Below are 18,764 nucleotides of genomic sequence, written 5' to 3'. Positions count from 1 at the left end.
GGCTGGAGAGATGAAGCTGGCATATTCTGAGTCAAACCTTTGGTCCATCTAGATCAGTATAGCTCTGTGTGACAGAGGCTCATTGGGCTCTTACAATGGGGGACCTTCCTTAGACCTTCTCCCAGAGGTGGTCAGGGGTGAGGAACTCCCAGTCTGTGGAGCAGATGAGGCCTGTGGTACCTTAGAATGCAGCTCACCTCTTCCCAGACTCTGCAGGTGGAACGTTCCACAGGCAAGGCATCAGGTCTTCCACCGGACTATGAAAGAGCAGCTTCCACCAGCCTGGCATGAGATTGTACCTGCAGTCCAGGGTATGGGAACAGTGTGTCCTATGGTTTGGGTGGCACTGTGATCTAAACCACTGAGCCTCTTGGGCTTGTCAATCAGAAGGCCAGCGGTTTGGATCCCCACGATGGGGTGAGCTCCCGTTGCTCTGTCCCAGCTCCTGCCAAACTACCAGTTTGAAAGCACGCTGGTGCAAGTAGATAAATAGGTAGCGCTGTGGCTGGAAGGTAAACGGTCCAGTGCCGAGGGCCTTCTGATGGTTTCCTCACTGTGAGAAGCGAAATTACAGGGAACCAGGCAGAGGGCCTTCTCGGTAGTGGCACCCGCCCTGTGGAACGCCCTCCCACCAGATGTCAAAGAGAAAAACAACTACCAGACTTTTAGAAGACATCTGAAGGCAGCCCTGTTTATGGAAGCTTTTAATGTTTAATAGACTATTGTATTTTAATATTGTGTTGGAAGTCACTCAGCCATTATTATTATTATTATTATTATTATTATTATTATTATTATTTTCCGTGAGTTCTGGTTTCCGTCATGGTGTTCCGTTGCGCCAGAAGCGGTTTAGTCCTGCTGGCCATATGACCTGGAAAGCTGTCTGTGGACAAAGGCTGGCTCCCTCAGCCTGCAAGATGTGCGCCGCGACCCCATAGTCGTCTTTGACTGGACTTGACTGTCGAGGGGTCCTTTACCTTTTCTTTTTTTACCTTTCCCTTTGTTTCTTTCACAGTTGCAAGACAAAGATATCCTTGTACTGTTTTGCATGTGTGTTTCAAAATACACAGTTATCCTGCCATATAGTATGAGGGCGGCATTAGCACAGCTAGGCCCATGCTATTTAGGCAAGCTAGGCCAGGGATAGGGAATACAGTGGTACCTCGGGTTACAGACGCTTCAGGTTACAGACTCCACTAACCCAGAAATAGTACCTCGGGTTAAGAACTTTGCTTCTGGATGAGAACAGAAATCATGCTCTGGCGGCAGCAGGAGGCCCCATTAGCTAAAGTGGTGCTTCAGGTTAAGAACAGTTTCAGGTTAAGAACGGATCTCCGGAACGAATTAAGTACTTAACCCGAGGTACCACTGTACTCGGCCCTCCAGATATTGCTGAACTTCAACTCCCATCATCCCTTGTCCTTAAACATGCTTGCTGAGGCTGATGGCAGCTGTAGTCCAGCAACATTTGGTGGGTCAAAGATTCCCCCATAGCTGAGCTAGGCAGTTATTGAGGGAGTTCCCCACCCCACCCCACAACTATGCTACAGATTGTTCCCCCTTACCAGGAGCTGCCGGTGGGGAGGGGCTATTTGCAGCTGTGTTGCTGCCACCTACTAGAATGGGCAGGGGGTGGCAAAGTCAGGGCAGTTTGAGCACACAAGTCAATTGGGCACTCCCATTGGCATACCCAAACTGCATCAAGGGCTCCACAGCCCTGCCTCATCACTGTTGCAGGACATGGTAGCAATGACATTGCCAGACCAGGTGCACTGCACTGCCTCTGCCAACTGAGAACTGGGGGGCCAGAGTTGTGTGCATGATGTCAGGACATCGAAGGAGCCAGGGGGTGGAGCTGGACATGGCTCCTGCTGCTGCTGCCACTGGCTAGGGGCTGCTTCCCCACACCAGCTCCTCGGAAGCAGCAAGAGGAAAAGGAGCCGCCCACTGCCCCCCTCATTGAACATGGGGGTGCCCCTCCCCCAAAATATTGGGGGTCCCCAAAAGGGCTCGGCCCCCAGGAGATGACACCCCAGCCTCTGCCCACTGCTCACCCCTGCCTTACAGGCATTTTTCAAGAGAAGCAAATAAATTATTTGCAATAGCTACACAACCCTAGGCGGGGATCTTCATCCCCTGTGGATCCAAAGGTAGATGTGGAAGGGGCTTTCAGTCTTACCCTTGCTTAGCAAATATAACGGGCTGCTTTCCATCTCACCACTTCTCTCTCTCTCTTGTCCCAACCACGGCCCCCTCAGGACATAATGTATACAGTGATACCTCGGGTTACAGCCGCTTCAGATTACCCAGAAATAGTACCTTGGGTTAAGAACTTTGCTTCAGGATGAGAACAGAAATTGTATGGCGGCAGTGTGGCAGCAGTAGTAGGCCCCATTAGCTAAAGTGGTGCTTCAGGTTAAGAACAGTTTCAGGTTAAGAACGGACCTTCAGAACAAATTAAGTTCTTAACCCAAGGTACCACTGTAGATGGAAGGGGCCAATATGTATGGCGGCGAAAGGATGATGGGACAGAACAAAGCTCCTTTTCCGCCCCCTCCCCAAGGGCCAGGCTATGGACAAGCACACATCTCCTTTGTTAAAGGAGGAGATTGTCTGTCTACTTTGGCTTCTTGTGTCATTGCAAGTGCACCTCTCTGGTTATTTGGCAAACACATTTGTTCATTTGTTCCTGGGACAGAAGGCGTTCTCTCTATCGCTCTCATGCCCTCCCTCATTAAGCCTCAGAGTATTTTCCTGAGCCTAAAGACTACAAATTACATGGTAATTAATGCTTCAATTGCTCTGGAAAGGCAGCTCAAGTGATGCTCTGTTTTTATCAACGCTTTAATTGGATTTTCTTGATGTGATAAATGAAGAGACCTCCACATTAAGCAGCCAAATGTGTTTTCAAAGCCAGTAAAAGTTCTGGGAGCTTCTTCATCTGCAGCCCTCTTTGACTAAGCTGTGTCCCAGGCCTAAGCAACAACAACTTATTATTATTGTTGTTGTTGTTGTTGTTGTTGTTGTTGTTTGTATACCACAGGCATTTCACAAGGCAAAATAAAGGACAGTGTCTATGTTGTTGTTGTTGTTGTTTAGTCGTTTAGTCGTGTCCGACTCTTCGTGACCCCATGGACCAGAGAACGCCAGGCACCTCTGTCCTCCACTGCCTCCCGCAGTTTGCTCAAACTCATGCTGGTAACCTCGAAAACACTATCCAACCATCTCGTCCTCTGCCGTCCCCTTCTCCTTGTGCCCTCCATCTTTCCCAACATCAGGGTCTTCTCCAGGGAGTCTTCTCTTCTCATGAGGTGGCCAAAGTACTGGAGCCTCAGCTTCACAATCTGTCCTTCCAGTGAGCACTCAGGGTTGATTTCCTTCAGTATGGAGAGGTTTGATCTTCTTGCAGTCCATGGGACTCTCAAGAGTCTCCTCCAGCACCATAATTCAAAAGCATCAATTCTTCGGCGATCAGCCTTCTTTATGGTCCAGCTCTCACTTCCATACATCACTACTGGGAAAACCATAGCTTTAACTATACGAACCTTTGTTGGCAAGGTGATGTCTCTACTTCTCAAGATGCTGTCTAGGCCTGTCATTGCCCTTCTCCCAAGAAGCAGGCGTCTTTTAATTTCGTGGCTGCTGTCACCATCTGCAGTGATCATTGAGCCCAAGAAAGTAAAATCTCTCACTACCTCCATTTCTTCCCCTTCTATTTGCCAGGAGGTGATGGGACCAGTGGCCATGATCTTCGTTTTTAGATGTTGAGCTTCAGGCCATATTTTGCGCTCTCCTCTTTCACCCTCATTAAAAGGTTCTTTAATTCCTCCTCACTTTCTGCCATCAAGGTTGTGTCATCTGCATATCTGAGGTTGTTGATATTTCTTCCGGCAATCTTAATTCCGGCTAGGGATTCATCCAGCCCAGCCTTTCGCATGATGAATTCTGCATATAAGTTAAATAAGCAGGGAGACAAAATACAGCCTTGTCGTACTCCTTTCCCAATTTTGAACCAATCAGTTGTTCCATATCCAGTTCTAACTGTAGCTTCTTGTCCCACATAGAGATTTCTCAGGAGACAGATGAGGTGATCTGGCACTCCCATTTCTTTAAGAACTTGCCATAGTTTGCCGTGGTCGACACAGTCAAAAGCTTTTGCATAGTCAATGAAGCAGAAGTAGATGTCTTTCTGGAACTCTCTAGCTTTCTCCATAATCCAGCGCATGTTTGCAATTTGGTCTCTGGTTCCTCTGCCTCTTCTAAATCCAGCTTGCACTTCTGGGAGTTCTCGGTCCACATACTGCTTGAGCCTTCCTTGTAGAATTTGAAGCATAACCTTGCTAGCGTGTGAAATGAGTGCAATTGTGCGGTAGTTGGAGCATTCTTTGGCACTGCCCTTCTTTGGGATTGGGATGTAGACTGATCTTCTCCAATCCTCTGGCCACTGCTGAGTTTTCCAAACTTGCTGGCATATTGAGTGTAGCACCTTAACAGCATCATCTTTTAAAATTTTAAATAGTTCAGCTGGAATGCCATCACTTCCACTGGCCTTGTTATTTGCAGTGCTTTCTAAGGCCCATTTGACTTCACTTTCCAGGATGTCTGGCTCAAGGTCAGCAACCACACTACCTGGGGTATACGAGACATCCATTTCTTTCTGGTATAATTCCTCTGTGTATTCTTGCCACCTCTTCTTGATGTCTTCTGCTTCTGTCTATAGCGTGCTCCAATGGCTCAATTTGCCATTGTCTATAGCGTGCTCCAATGGCTCAATTTGCCATAATTTTGCCTGGGGACCAAAAATGATTTGCTTTTTGAACAGGTTGTTGTGTCCCAAAATACACACACTCCCCGCCCCCTATCTCATTATTGTGTTAAATCGAGAAAGGTTTGCAGGTTCTTTTTGTAGATGGTGAGGCAGAAGTGGCTAAGAGCTAAGCCAAATTTTATCAGCATATATTTTTTAGAGAAATGTTCTGAGATTTCTTTCTTTTTCTCACCCCTCCACCCCCCCCAGCCCCGACCTCTAAACAAGACTGATTTCTGGCCTTTTGTTCTCGTGTGTTCGCCAGTGACCTCACTTCCTGCCAGGGAAGTGAAGGAAGACCTGTCTTCTCAAAGCATCTTTAGCTAGTAGCTTCTGCGCCCTTCAGTCATGCAAAGAGATACTTAATGAAATTGGCTAGAGCCATTAACTCAGTAAATGGATTGGTTTGAGCACTTAAGGATACCTTTCAGCTGCAGAAGCCCATCTTACAGATATAAAACCACAGGCTTGAAGACATCACACCTAAGCCTTTCCTGTCCTGCCACCAAGCCAATGTGGTGTAGTGGTTAAGAGCGGTAGTCTCGTAATCTGGTGAACTGGGTTCGTGTCTCCGCTCCTCCACATGCAGCTGCTGGGTGACCTTGGGCCAGTCACACTTCTTTGAAGTCTCTCAGCCCCACTCACCTCACAGAGTGTTTGTTGTGGGGGAGGAAGGGAAAGGAGATTGTTAGACGCTTTGAGACTCCTTAAAGGGAGTGAAAGGCGGGATATCAAATTCAAACTCTTCTTCTTCTTCTTCTTCTTCTTCTTCTTCAAGCCTATGTCAATATTGTAAAATTGGTCATCTCTAGCCTAAATCAAGATTATCACCTTCGCAAAAATTACTTTTCAGCTTAAGAAAGGAAAACTCCATACCCTCCAACATTTCTTCGAGGAAAATAGGGATGTCCTATTAAATAATGATGATGATTTTATTATTTATACCTCACCCATCTGACTGGCTTGCCCCAGCCACTCTAGGTGGCTTCTGAAATATATAAAAACATAATTAAACCTTTTAAAAGATTTCCCTACACAGGGCTGCCTTCGAATGTCTTCTAAAGCTTGTCTAGTTACTTATCTCCTTGACTTGGGGGGGTCGCATAACTCCATACCCTCCAATGAAAATAGGGGTGTCCTGCCATGCCCTCCAACATTTCTCCTATGAAAACAGGGGCGTCCTAAGGAAAAGCAGGACATTCTGGGATAAAATCAGAAACCAGGACGGCTTCTGTAAATCCCAGACTCTCCCTGGAAAACAGGGGTACAGTGGTGCCTCAGGTTAAGTATTTAATTCGTTCTGGAGGTCTGTTCTTAACCTGAAACTGTTCTTAACCTGAAGCACCACTTTAGCTAATGGGGCCTCCGGTGGCAGCTGCGCCGACGGAGCACAATTTCTGTTCTCATCCTGAAGCTAAGTTCTTAACCTGAGGTACTATTTTTGAGTCTGTAACCTGAAGCATATGTAACCTGAAGTGTATGTAATCCGAGGTACCACTGTACTTAGAGGGTCTGAAATTCTGAGAGTGGTTTAAGAATCAATCCCACTTCCCAGAAAATTCAGAGAATTGTAGCTCTGGGAAGCAACTCCTGCAGCCAAGCTGGTACCAAATGTATTGTTTTCCTTTCATTTGGGCCACAAAAGCGAGGCCTGGAGTGAGATCCTGTCGTCTGGGCAGCCCAGGACCTCCATCCACACTGCCCAAGCTTGCGTCCCAGGGAGATCACTTTGGTGCTGCCAACATCACCCATGATTATTTGAGGGATACCATGACTGTTTAAAGTAGTATGGTACTGCTTAAAATGTAGAGTGCAAACGGGACCTGAGACGTTCTCCACAGCCCTGGCTAGCCACCCGAAGCAAGCTCCTCCCCAATTATCCTGTGGCTGCAGCAACTGTTTTTGTAGGCAAAGGTCATTAGAGCAGGATAATGACCCTGAGATAACTGTCCTTCTCAGTTGCACAAGACGGCCTTGACCAAACAGAAAATACATGTGCAGGGTGTACTAGTCCTATGCTAGATTGAGAAATCCTTGCAGGAATTTACCAGAAATAAAAGGCATTTCAGTGCTGGAGTGATGCTCGCTTTTTAAGCTGCAGATAAAAACAGGCTGTTGTTGTTGCTGCTGCTGCTGGATAGCATTTGTTCCAATTGCTGCCACTGCTACGCTATAAGATCTGTAAAGTCTCAATAATCTGTGTCTCCCAGTCCTTACTAGTGATGCCTGAGACTGAACGTGGGACCTCCTGTGTTATGATGATGATGATACAAATTAAATTAAAATTGTTATTAATTAAAATTGTATACTGTCCATCATCTGTAGATCTCAGGGTGAGTCACAGCATCAAAATAACATAAAAATAACAAAATAACAAAAGAAAAACACAAAATACATAAAAAACCAAGAACAAAAAAGCACAAACGAATACTACTCCCCCCACACAAGCACATTTAAAAGGACATAGGATGTTAATCAGCCAAAGGCCTGGTAAAAGAGGAATATTTTTGTCTGGTGCCTAAAGGTGAGTAGTGAACGTCCCCTGGGAGAGGATTCCAGCTCATGGGAAACCACTGCATTCTCATGTTGCCACCCTCCAGATCTCTCGAGAAGGAGACACACAAAGAAGGGCCTCAGAAGATCATCATTAACATTATTTTTAATTTGTATACCACCTTTCTATCTTGCAATACCCAAGGCGATTTACAAGCTGAAGAAACAAAAATTGTACATCTTATAACAATCTAATGCAATACAAAAATGTGATAATAAAACATATCTTTAAAATAGGCAACCTCCATCAAAAAAGTAACGTTCTACAATCATTAGAATATTGTAAAATAATAATATCAACATATAAAAGTTAAACAGAAATCCATTCAAAATTTACAATAAATAATTTCTAAACTATAATCAATAAAACAACGGCAAGCCACAGTACATAAAACAATACAATACACATTGAGAAGCACAGGGTACAGCAAGGCAGGTGGTAGGAGGCCTTGCCTGATGGAGTCTCTCCCCTCACAGTTCTTCCTCCAGGAACAGCTCCCTTATGATATCTTAAGATGATCGCAGGGTGGAGGTCAGGGTGGAGACAGGTGGTCCTTGAAGTATTGTGATCCTGAGCCATTTAAGTCTTCATAGGTCAAAACCAGCACTGTGAATGCTCTGATTCTGTGATTCCTCCTCTACAAAAAGTCCCAGAGTTGTGCTCCCTTCTGCAGCACCACCGTCTCTCCCATGGCTACAATTCCAGAACCCAGTTAACCCAAAACCTTGTGGAAGAGTCATAGCTCAGTGGCAGAACATCAGCTTTGTGTGCCAAAAGTTCAATCCCCGGCATCTTCAGGTTAGCTGCGGTTTTCAACCTGTGGGTCCCCAGATGTTTTTGGACTACAACTCCCATCATCCCTGAGCTCTGGCCTTGCTAGCTAGGGATGATGGGAGTTGTAGTCCAACAACATCTGGGGACTCAGAGGTGTGTATTCCTACATTGCAAGGGGGTTGAACTAGGTGATCCTCATGTTTCCTTCCAACTGTATGATTCTATGACTGATCTTCACAAAAGGAGAAGAAACTTTTGAAAACTTGGAACTTGAAAGCAAAAAATAAAATTTGTGGGTGTGTTGGTTGGATTGGGAGGACTAGCACACAAATCAAAACACGGTATGTATCTGCAAATATCTGCAAACAAACTTAGACAGCACCTTAAAAAGCAGAGACATCACCTTGCCGACAAAGGTCCATATAGTTAAAGCTATGGTTTTCCCAGTAGTGATGTATGGAAGTGAGAGCTGGACCATAAAGAAGGCTGATTGCCGAAGAATTGATGCTTTTGAATTATGGTGCTGGAGGAGACTCTTGAGAGTCCCATGGACTGCAAGAAGATCAAACCTATCCATTCTAAAGGAAATCAGCCCTGAGTACTCACTGGAAGGACAGATCCTGAAGCTGAGGCTCCAAGACTTTGGCCACCTCATGAGAAGAGAAGACTCCCTGGAAAAGACCCTGATGTTGGGAAAGATAGAGGGCACAAGGAGAAGGGGACGGCAGAGGACGAGATGGCTGGACAGTATTCTCGAAGCTACCAGCATGAGTTTGACCAAACTGCGGGAGGCAGTGGAAGACAGGAGTGCCTGGCGTGCTCTGGTTCATGGGATCACAAAGAGTTGGACACGACTAAATGACTTGTTGTTAGCCGCCCTGAGCCCGGCTTTGGCTGGGGAGGGCAGGATATAAATAATTTTTATTATTATTAAACAACACATCTGCAAATATAGCCCAGGTTTCGATTCAAACAGTCTTTTCAGGAGAGAAATACTCCATGGAATTGAATGTAAAAGTGGATGTAAAATCCACCACCATTTCCCCAGATTCTCCACTTGCATTTAAACCGATGGCCGTCTCTGCGGAGGCCGAGCCGGCACACTTCTGCAGCTACTCGGTGAGATTAGCTATTCATTAATAAGCCCTTCAGCACAAATGGAAGCTACGTGAGTTGCAATATTCTCTTTTGAGGTTTCATAATGGAGACGCAGTATGTTATTTCATTGGAATCATATTGACTTCTGTATGTTTCTCCGGATATTTCCAGCCAGAACAATATGCGCTAGCAAATCCTCTTTCTTTCGACAATGTGCATCACAATAGTGCCCTCTTTGGGTTCTTACCGGAACAGAAATCTCCTTCTTCCTTTTGTTAACAGGCAAGGGGCAAGAGAAGCAACAGGATAGTCTAGACCCCAAACCAGCCCGATAAGGCACATCTGTTAAGTGCGGGGTTCTCAGAGTGAGCAATACCACCCCCCTGTGGGGCAGTGCAATTACCTTTGAGATGTAGCTGTTTTACTACAAAGGAATTTCAAAAATAGACTGGAAAGAGAAGCTGCTGAATTGCAACTTATCACCAAACTTAAAACCATGGAGACACCTGGTCTGAACAAAGACCTTGGATTCTTATCTCATTATACATGACAAAGCCATTTTTCACCTTCTCACCCCTTGCTTTTCCTGTAAGACCTATTGCAGTCGTTAAGAGTCGTCAACAGGCTCATCACAGCTATCTGCCAATCACCCATTCCCACCACCCTTCTGAGTAATACCCCTCCCCACCTTCTCACTATATAGAAGGGTCTGGAAACTTCTGTTTCAGTGTATCTGAAGAAGTGTGCATGCACACGAAAGCTCATACCAAGAACTAACTTAGTTGGTCTTTAAGGTGCTACTGGAAGGATTTTTATTTTTTTTTGTTTTGACTATGGCAGACCAACACGGCTACCTATCTGTAACTTAAACTGAATAGTTTAAATTGGATTTTCAATCAATGTGCACCCAATTGTTACTGTCTTGAATTTCATTGTGTTGTTGTCTACTTTTCACGAGTCTATTCACTCATTTGTTTCCCTTCGTTGAAAATACTGCTGGGAGCATCTGGATGGCGCCAATATTGTTGCTTTTAGTTTTACTTATTTTATTATTTCCCTCAAATACCATCTTCGCATTCTCTCCTCTTTCTCTATTCTCCACTTCTGTAGACTAACCTGCATTTTTAAGAATGCATATGTATTTTATCAGTCTTTTTTTCTAAGATGCTTGCTGTCCAAACTTATACAGGCCAACTCAGAATCGATTATTCTTCTGTTCCTGTCTGTTTCTCTATCTCTTTGCTAGTTTCTACTCTCCAATGCCCTTGGCCTCTGTGCTGGATGGCTTCCTAAAACAGAAGCTGTAATCTTTCTGTTTTCTCATGATGATTGCTCTAAGGCAGCGGTAGCAGAGGGTCATTCCCAGGGTCAAAAGTGGCCCTCCAGACCTCTCTATCTGGCCCTCTCGGAATGCATCCTAGACTAAACTCCTCACTGGTCCTGCTTCACAGACAGCCTCTGGCAGATTGCGTGGATGAGACTAAGAGTGGGTTCAATTTTCAAGAGAAGGCTGTTTCTGTATATGCTGTAGAGGGAACTGAGTGGCAGATGGGGCTCATCAACCTGGGTAGGTAGCCCATCTAGGAGAAAAACTCTGACCCTAAAAGAAAAGGCTATGGAGTAAACCCTACACACATCAGGAGTAGAGTCCCTAAGATCGTTGTGTTAGAATTCCTACTCCATGATTGCAGTCATGGGATTTTTGTCTTTCACATGACGGTGTATGTTTTGACTCCACAGAGTGGGATGTGACAGAGACAGGATGTCTGTGTTACTGTGTTCCGTGAAGTGGGACTATTGTCCTTTGTTCTTTTTCTCTTTGCTGTCTGATGCTTGAGAGAGAGGGAGTCATGTTGCAGTGCTCCGTGTCTGTTTATGTGTAAATAAAGTAGATTAGCCAAAATGCTGAGTTTCTGAGGTCTGTCACGGAAGTTGCGCAAACTCTGCAGATCCCTAAGTATGCCAGTGTCGGTTGGTACCAGCCGCTGTGATGTTCGGGCAGAAGAAAGCTTTTGAAGCTCCCAAACGAAAGACCAGGAGGGAGAGAACATGCCAGTCAGGCATGCATCTCTGCCAGGGTCCTACTTGAGTGTACACTGAACTCCTGACACGTTGGATGGCGCCTTCCAGCAGCTCCTGGAGCCAAGCTGGTGCCAAACGTATTGCTCTGCTTTCCTTTGAGCCTCACTGGCGAGGGCAAGAGAAGGGTCTTGTTGTCTGGGCAGCCCAGCACTTCTAGACACACTGCCCAGCCTTGCAGTCCAGGAAGGTCACTTCAGTGCTGCTAATGCAGCTGTTTGACTTCACTCCATTGTCTTTCAAAACAGAGAGATGTCAACGATTCACGAGCATGCAGCTTGATTTGCATGTGGGGTGTTTATACATCTTCCCATTCATCTTTCATTCGCCCAACACTTTTCTAGGCATTTTTCTTTTCACTCACCAGGTAGCAAAAAAATTCCATTGTTTAAAGTGGATTTAAACTGCCAGAGTATTTTCACCCACTCTTCCTTGAATCCCACCACTCTTCTGAATAATACCCTTCCCCACCCTATAAGGGTCTGGTGACTTCTGTTTCAGTGTATCTGAAGAAGTGTGCATGCACACGAAAGCTCAGACCCAGAACAAACTTAGTTGATCTCTAAGGTGCTACTGGAATGAATTTTTATTTTATTTATTATTTTTTTCTTTCGCCTGCGAAGAATGAGTCTCAAGGCTCCCAGAGGAAAGCACAAATTCTTCCTTCATTGTTGCATGGGTTTCCATGCTCGCTCTCTCTACAAGAAGCCTTCGCCTGGAATTAATGAGCAGAAACAGCAATTTCCCTTAGAAATTCTCAGCTTTTGCTTCTAGAACATAACATACCCATTTCCAAAATGTGCACTGAGGATGAAAGAAGCAGCGGTAAAAAGGATGCTGGGATTTTTTATTTTATTACATTTTGCAGCCCTATTAGCCTTAATGAATCAAGAGGAGACGAAAAAGGAATTGTGGAAATTGGGGCCCTGGAGGGGAGGAAATGAGAGAGGTGGGTTTAGGATAAAATATCTTCCCCTTGGTGATTGTCAAGACTCATTTCAGTGCCATAAGCACTCAGTGGCAATTGCTGAAACAGTGAGCTGCCTTTAAGTTGTGACTTACGCCTCTCCAAAGGTGTAAGCCATCTTCCAGAAACTGTTCCTAACCTGGAGTTATTGAAGAATAAACAGCAGCATGCTTTCAGGATCTTTAAGCTCAGCCATTATCAAGCAAGCAACCTCCGCCCGCCCCCCCATTTTTATTAAATTTCCTGTTTTACATTTTTGAATATTCATTTAAACAACCTTAAAATATCAATGACTTCCCTTCTTCCCTTCCCATGGTTCATTTTGCATAACATAAATCCCTGCATATTTTATATAAGCTAAACCATTGGGTATTCCATTATTGCATCCATGAAAACTTATTTACACGGTTGAATTTATCTTAATGCTGCCCACGTTTTCAAATATACACAATTTTCCCCCATATATTCAATAAGCATTTCCCAATCTTCTTCAAACATATGTTCTTGTTATCAAGCGGGCAACCTTGCAGGAATCTGGAGAAGGGCACATCTTTTGAAAAATGGACAAATATTTTTATTTCAACATAACAAATTATCAAACCATATGGTCACATACATTATTTTTCCCTCTCCCCACCCTTCCATCCCTCCCTTCCCCCCCCCACCAAAGACTTCTCTCAGCTCCTCTTTCTGATTTCTCAACACTTATTATTCTCTGCATGTTATAAATTTATACATATCCTTACGTTATCTATCTATCATGTTATAAACCAATAAATTTGTGTATGTTTATTCAAAACCCTTCCTAGGAGTCCAGTTCATTTTGTTGTCTTTTTAGATAATTTGTAGAAAGCTCCCATTCTTCCTTAAAGTCACAGTTGTCCCGCAATTTGTATGTCAATTTAGCCAGCTCTGCATAGCTCATCAATTTTTCCTGCCACTGCTCTTTCGTTGGGGTTTCCTCATTCTTCCATCCTTGTGCTATCTAGACTCTTGCCGCTGTTGTAGCAAACATAAATAGATTCTTTGTTTTTCTTGGCAGGTCTTGTCCTACAATCCCTAACAGAAATGCTTCTGGGTTTGTTTGTTTTACAAATGTCATTTTAAACATTTTATTTTTTTTCAATTCATTATACAGTGGTACCTCGGGTTAAGAACTTAATTCATTCTGGAGGTCTGTTCTTAACCTGAAACTGTTTTTAACCTGAGGCACCACTTTAGCTAATGGGGCCTCCCACCACCGCCGCACGATTTCTGTTCTCATCCTGAAGCAAAGTTCTTAACCCGAGGTACTATTTCTGGATTAGCAGAGTCTGTAACCTGAAGCGTCTGTAACCTGAGGGACCACTGTATATCACTTTCCAAAAAAATTTAACTTCTCTACTTTCCCACCACATATGAGGGGAAGACTATTGATGGCTACAAAGCCATGATGGCTATGCCCTGCCTCAACAACTAGAGAAAGCAAATGTTTCTGAATACCAGTTGCTAGCCAGACATCTCGTTGACTACTGTAAGAACAGGCTACTGGACTAGATGGGCCATTGGCCTGATCCAGCAAGCTTGTATTATGTTCTTATTATCAAACTCCACCATGGCTCCAGAGAATTCAATCCTCATATTATTGATGACTGGTGACAATGATGATAAAAGTAGCTCTTTGGTAGCTCTTTGGAATGCAAACGGGCTTTCAAATTAATTGCTCTTCCTCCTGTTTGGTTTTTCAGGACGGGATTACATGAGAGACAAAATCTGTCAAGAATTCAACCACTTGGGGAAAGACAAATTCCGTTCTCTGTACGTATTTTTGAAGGCGACGCCTATTCAGAGCCGCACACCTGCTGTCCTTCAGACCAGCCAAAATGGGGTAGCTCTGGTCGTAAAAGGGAGATATCAAATATCTGTTTCTCAACAGGGCTGCGCCTGTTTGGTTTCGAAAATACTGAGCTAAGCCAGGGGCGGGGGGAGCCAGATCAGAACCCAATAACTTAAGGAGAGAGTTTGGTGGAACACACAGCCATTTGGTAAGGCAGGCTGAATCTGAGGGAGAAATAATAATAATAATAATAATAATAATAATAATAATAATAATAATTTATTTATATCCTGCCCTCTCCAGCCGAAGCCAGGCTCAGAGCAGCTAACAACAATAAAAGTAACACAGTTTACATAAAATCACAATCAATTAATTGAAATATATTCTAAAATCAATTCATTCTAAAATCAATTCAGAGTCAAATTAATGGCAACGATTGGGCTAGAGTTCTATGAGGATTACCAAAGAAGGGGGTCAGACTGTGCCTTGGCCAAAGGCTTGGTGGAACAGCTCTGTCTTGCAGGCCCTGCGGAAAGATGTCAAGTCCCACAGGGCCCTAGTCTCTTGTGACAGAGCATTCCACCAAGTTGGGGCCAGTACTGAAAAGGCCCTGGCCCTAGTTGAAATCAATCTAACCACCTTGCAACCTGGGACCTCCAAAATGTTGTCATTTGTGGACCTTAAGGTCCTCTGTGGGGCATACCAGGAGAGGCGGTCCCGTAGGTACGTGGGTCCTAGGCCTACTGCATTGTGGGTGGAGAATGCCAGAATGTGGAATTGAATGGCTTTTCGTGTCTAGGGTTTTGCTGGCTGCTGCTGGTGGCAACAGTATAGCGTGGAAATGTTTATTTTATTTTTACCGTTATTAAACAAAATTGATATATTGCTTGATTGCAACAAAGCCCTTTGGGATCCCTCCCAACTCCACAATTCCACGATTGTCATTTTGCTTGTCTGTTTGTCTGTATGTATGTCTGTCTGTCTGTCTGTTTGTTTTGCATTCCGCCCTTCATCCATAGATCTCAGGGCGGTTCACAACATAAAAATGCAAGATGAAAAACACAAAGTACATGATATAAAAAATAAGAAGAAAAGTAAACCAATGAGCCCCACCCCCTTCCCACAACACATTTTAAAAGGTATCAAATGTTAACCAGCCAAAGGCCTGGTTGAAGAGGGAAATGTTCGCCTGTCTCATAAAGGTATATAATGAAGTTGCCAGGCAAACCACCCTGGGGAGAGCATTTCACAAGTGGGGAGCCACCACAGAAAAGGCCCATTCTCATGTTGCCACCATCTGGACCTCTCAAGGAGGAGGCACATGAAAGAAGGGCCTCAGAGGATGCTTTCAGGGTCCGTGTAGGTTCATATGGAGAGAGGTGGTCCTTGAGCCATTTAAGGCTCCATAGGGCAAAACCAGCACTTTGAATTATACTAAGATTATTATAATACCCTTTCCCTCCTGTTGGTTCGCAGAGCAATTATCATGAACAGCAGGAAGTATACCAACAGCACCTTTGAGGAAGTCAAGAGTATCGCGGTGGAGATTGTCGCCCTTGCGGGAAAATGCTGCATTGAGGGAGCCGACCCGGAATGCTACACAACAGAGGTACACTTCCACAAGCAACCCTTCTCAGTGCTAAGTGGTACCAACTTGAGGAGACCATTGGGGGGTATGGCAGGTGATGAGGGGGGTTCCCCTGCCCCCTCCATGCCCCCTCATCATGCCATGCTCCTTCCAAGTCGAGGTCAGGCCAGCGTGCACTGAGGCAGGCTCAATGAGCAACAGTTGGTGGCAGCGAGAACGTCAGCATCATGGCTGGGGCACTTGCTGTCCTTCCTCCCTTCCCCCCCCCCAGTCAGCTGGCCAGATGTGCTTGTCAGAGCTTGGACTGCCACCATGGAAGTTCGGGGTAGCTCCCAAGGGAGCCACTGTCCCTGCCGTGGGATGAGGCTGCCTCTGCTGGTTCACCCATGTGCTCCTGCTAGGCTGCTACATTCTAAACTGTCAGAGATTGGCGGGACGGATGGGGAATGGTGGAGATCACACACACCTCTTCTCCTGACGCTGCAGGAGAAGAGGGATGCAGCACTGATAGCAGGGGTTTGAGGAGTTTGAGGAAGGTCATGTGGGAATGTTCAGGGATGCTGGAGAGCATCTATTGTTTGATTATATCCTTTCCAACTTGTGTTAACAAGTTCTACAATTTAGCAGAGTAACATTCCCCTTTTTAAACTCAGCGGATGCGTTTGCTCAGGCTCACCAAAGCCTCTAGAATAACTGTTCTGGTATTTTCCCCTTATTCCCTCATAAAAGATAAGACACGACACAGTCTTCTATAAAAGTATTAAAAGAGTTTACTCACATTCTGTTCACAATTGGATCCCAGAAGGCAGACTTAGCTTAGAAAAGTAACACACACTTGGAAACTATCACATAAAAAGACAGTCCCTTTGTCCTCTCTTGGCTGGAAGCCAAGAGAGCATCTTTGGCTAAGCAGATGTTGCTTTTTCGATGCATGTAGTCAAAGAGAGAGAGATGGCTGCCCTGCCCTGTGCTTTTGTCGTTACCTGCACAGGTGAGGCCACGCTCACCTCTAGTCACATGCAGAGGTAATCTGTCCCAAAATTCAATGTATTTTTCAAAACGTGTTTCAAAAAAAAAACATTTTCACAGTGTTTTTTATGCGTGTGTAGATTCCACCTAGATTTCCCTTTGCTTTGATCAGACAGTGCTTTTTCTTGTGATCTTATGTACAGTATCAGAGGCTGTAATACTTAGGCAAACCTGTAACCTTTCCCTCTTTTTTCCTTCCCTCTCTCTTCCTCCCACCCAGTCTTTAGCACTCTCGGCCAAATCCTGTGACCCAAATAATCCTTTCCCGAAGCATCCAGGAACAGCTGCCTGTTGCCGCGAGGAAGGCCTTGAACGAAAGCTGTGCTTGGCAGCCTTGAAGCACCCACCCAAGGAGTTCCATACATATGTGGAGCCATCCAATGAGGAACTATGTGGGGCCTTCAGAAAGGACCCCCAAGAATTTGCAGACAGGTGAGTCATGTGTGCAATTCAAGTGTGCCACTTACCTGTCCCATTCAGGCACCAGAGTCCATCTCTGATGGCTGTGCCACTTACCTGTCCCGTTTAGGCACCAGAGTCCACACTCTGATGGCTGGTCCAGGTCTCATGGGCTCAGGGAAGCCCTGGAGACAGATCCCTGCAGTTGGAGAGAACGCTAAAGGTCCTAACTCCTCCATCTACTGATTATCCTATCATAATATAGTCATACCTCATGTTACATTTGCTTCAGGTTGAACATTTTCAGGTTGCGTCCCGCGGCGACCTGGAAGTACTGGAAAGGGTTACTTCCGGGTTTTGCCGCTCACACATGCTCAGATGCGCAAAATGACATCATCGCATGCACATAAGTGGCGAATCGCGACCCACAGATTGCGGGTTGCGTTCTGCTCATGTTGCAAACGGGCCTCCGGAATGGATCCCGTTCGCAACCAGAGGTACCACTGTAGTTCTTACAAATCTCACCCTATGAAGCTGCCTTCTGCTGAGTCAAGATCATTGATCCAGCTAGCTCACTCCTGTCCACCAACAGTAGTCTGTGAGGCGGGGATTTTTCAGCCTAGAATTAGTTTTCTACTCTCAACAACAGAGAGGAAAAGCTGGGGCCTTCTGCACTCAAACCACGTGATGTGCTCCACCCACTGAGCTATGGCTCCTTCCTGGGTCTGTTATAATGCAAATATACCACCCCATATATTTTCCTTCTAGAAACTTATTTTTTCTCCAGTTTGCCCAAAGTTCTTTCCAGTGAGGTGTCTGTGAAGCAAGAAAGAGCTTTAAAACCACAAACAGGTTTTCTTCTCGTTGTTTTGCACAGCTGGGGATTTAATATTGGAGGGATTTGGAGGTTGGATAGGATATTATTTATTATTTATCCTTCCTCTTATCACTCCTATGAGTTACCGTATTTTTCGCCCTATAAGACGCACTTTTTCCCCTCCAAAAATGAAGGGGAAATGTGTGTGCGTCCTATGGGGCGAATGCAGGCTTTCGCTGAAGCCTGGAGAGCGAGAGGTGTCGGTGCGCACCGACGTCTCTCGCTCTCCAGGCTCCAGGAAGCTATCCGCAAGCCTTGCACGCCCGGAGGGAGTTCCCCTGGGCGCGCAAGGCTTGTGGGCGGCAGCCTGCAGCGCGGAGCACGGGGCGCCCTCCGGAGGACGCCCAGTGCTTCGCGCAGGTGTCCGCTAGCCTTGCGCACCCGGGGGATCTCCCCCCGGGCGCGCAAGGCTTGCGGGCGGCAGCCTGCAGCGCGGAGCACGGGGCGCCCTCCAGAGGACGCCCTGTGCTCCACGCAGGTGTCTGCAAGCCTTGCGCACCCGGGGATCTCCCCCGGGAGCCGAAGGCTTGCGGACAGCAGCGCGGAGCATGGGGCACCCTTCGGAGGCCGCCCCGTGCTCCGCGCTGGTGTCGGCAAGCCTTGCGCACCCGGGGGATCCCCCCTCCCCGTGAGCGCAAGGCTTGCAGGCGGCAGCCGGCAGCACGGAGCACGGGCGCCCTTTGGAGGACGCCCCGTGCTCCGCGCTGGTGTTGGCCAGCCTTGCGCACCCAGGGGATCTCCCCCCGAGAGCGCAAGGCTTGCAGGCGGAAGCCGGC

At 45.9% G+C, this 18,764-nt stretch overlaps 1 protein-coding gene across 2 annotated transcripts in view; it reads left to right on the top strand.

The window, feature by feature from the left end:
* Positions 1-18,764, top strand: part of GC (GC vitamin D binding protein) — a 38,367-nt gene that overhangs the window by 4,282 nt on the left and 15,321 nt on the right. For both annotated transcript variants that reach the window (XR_014568352.1, XM_083756662.1), the window contains exons 2-4: positions 14,007-14,076; positions 15,572-15,704; positions 16,933-17,144. Coding sequence is in view for 1 of the 2 variants with exons in the window: in XM_083756662.1 (XP_083612788.1) it covers positions 14,007-14,076; positions 15,572-15,704; positions 16,933-17,144 (415 nt within the window). In the remaining variant the exon portion in view is untranslated. The remainder of the gene's footprint in view (positions 1-14,006; positions 14,077-15,571; positions 15,705-16,932; positions 17,145-18,764) is intronic.

This window comes from Podarcis gaigeae (genome assembly GCF_964106915.1).
Source record: "Podarcis gaigeae genome assembly, chromosome: 9".
NCBI lineage: Eukaryota > Metazoa > Chordata > Lepidosauria > Squamata > Lacertidae > Podarcis > Podarcis gaigeae.
This window is presented reverse-complemented; position numbering and strand designations above follow the sequence as displayed.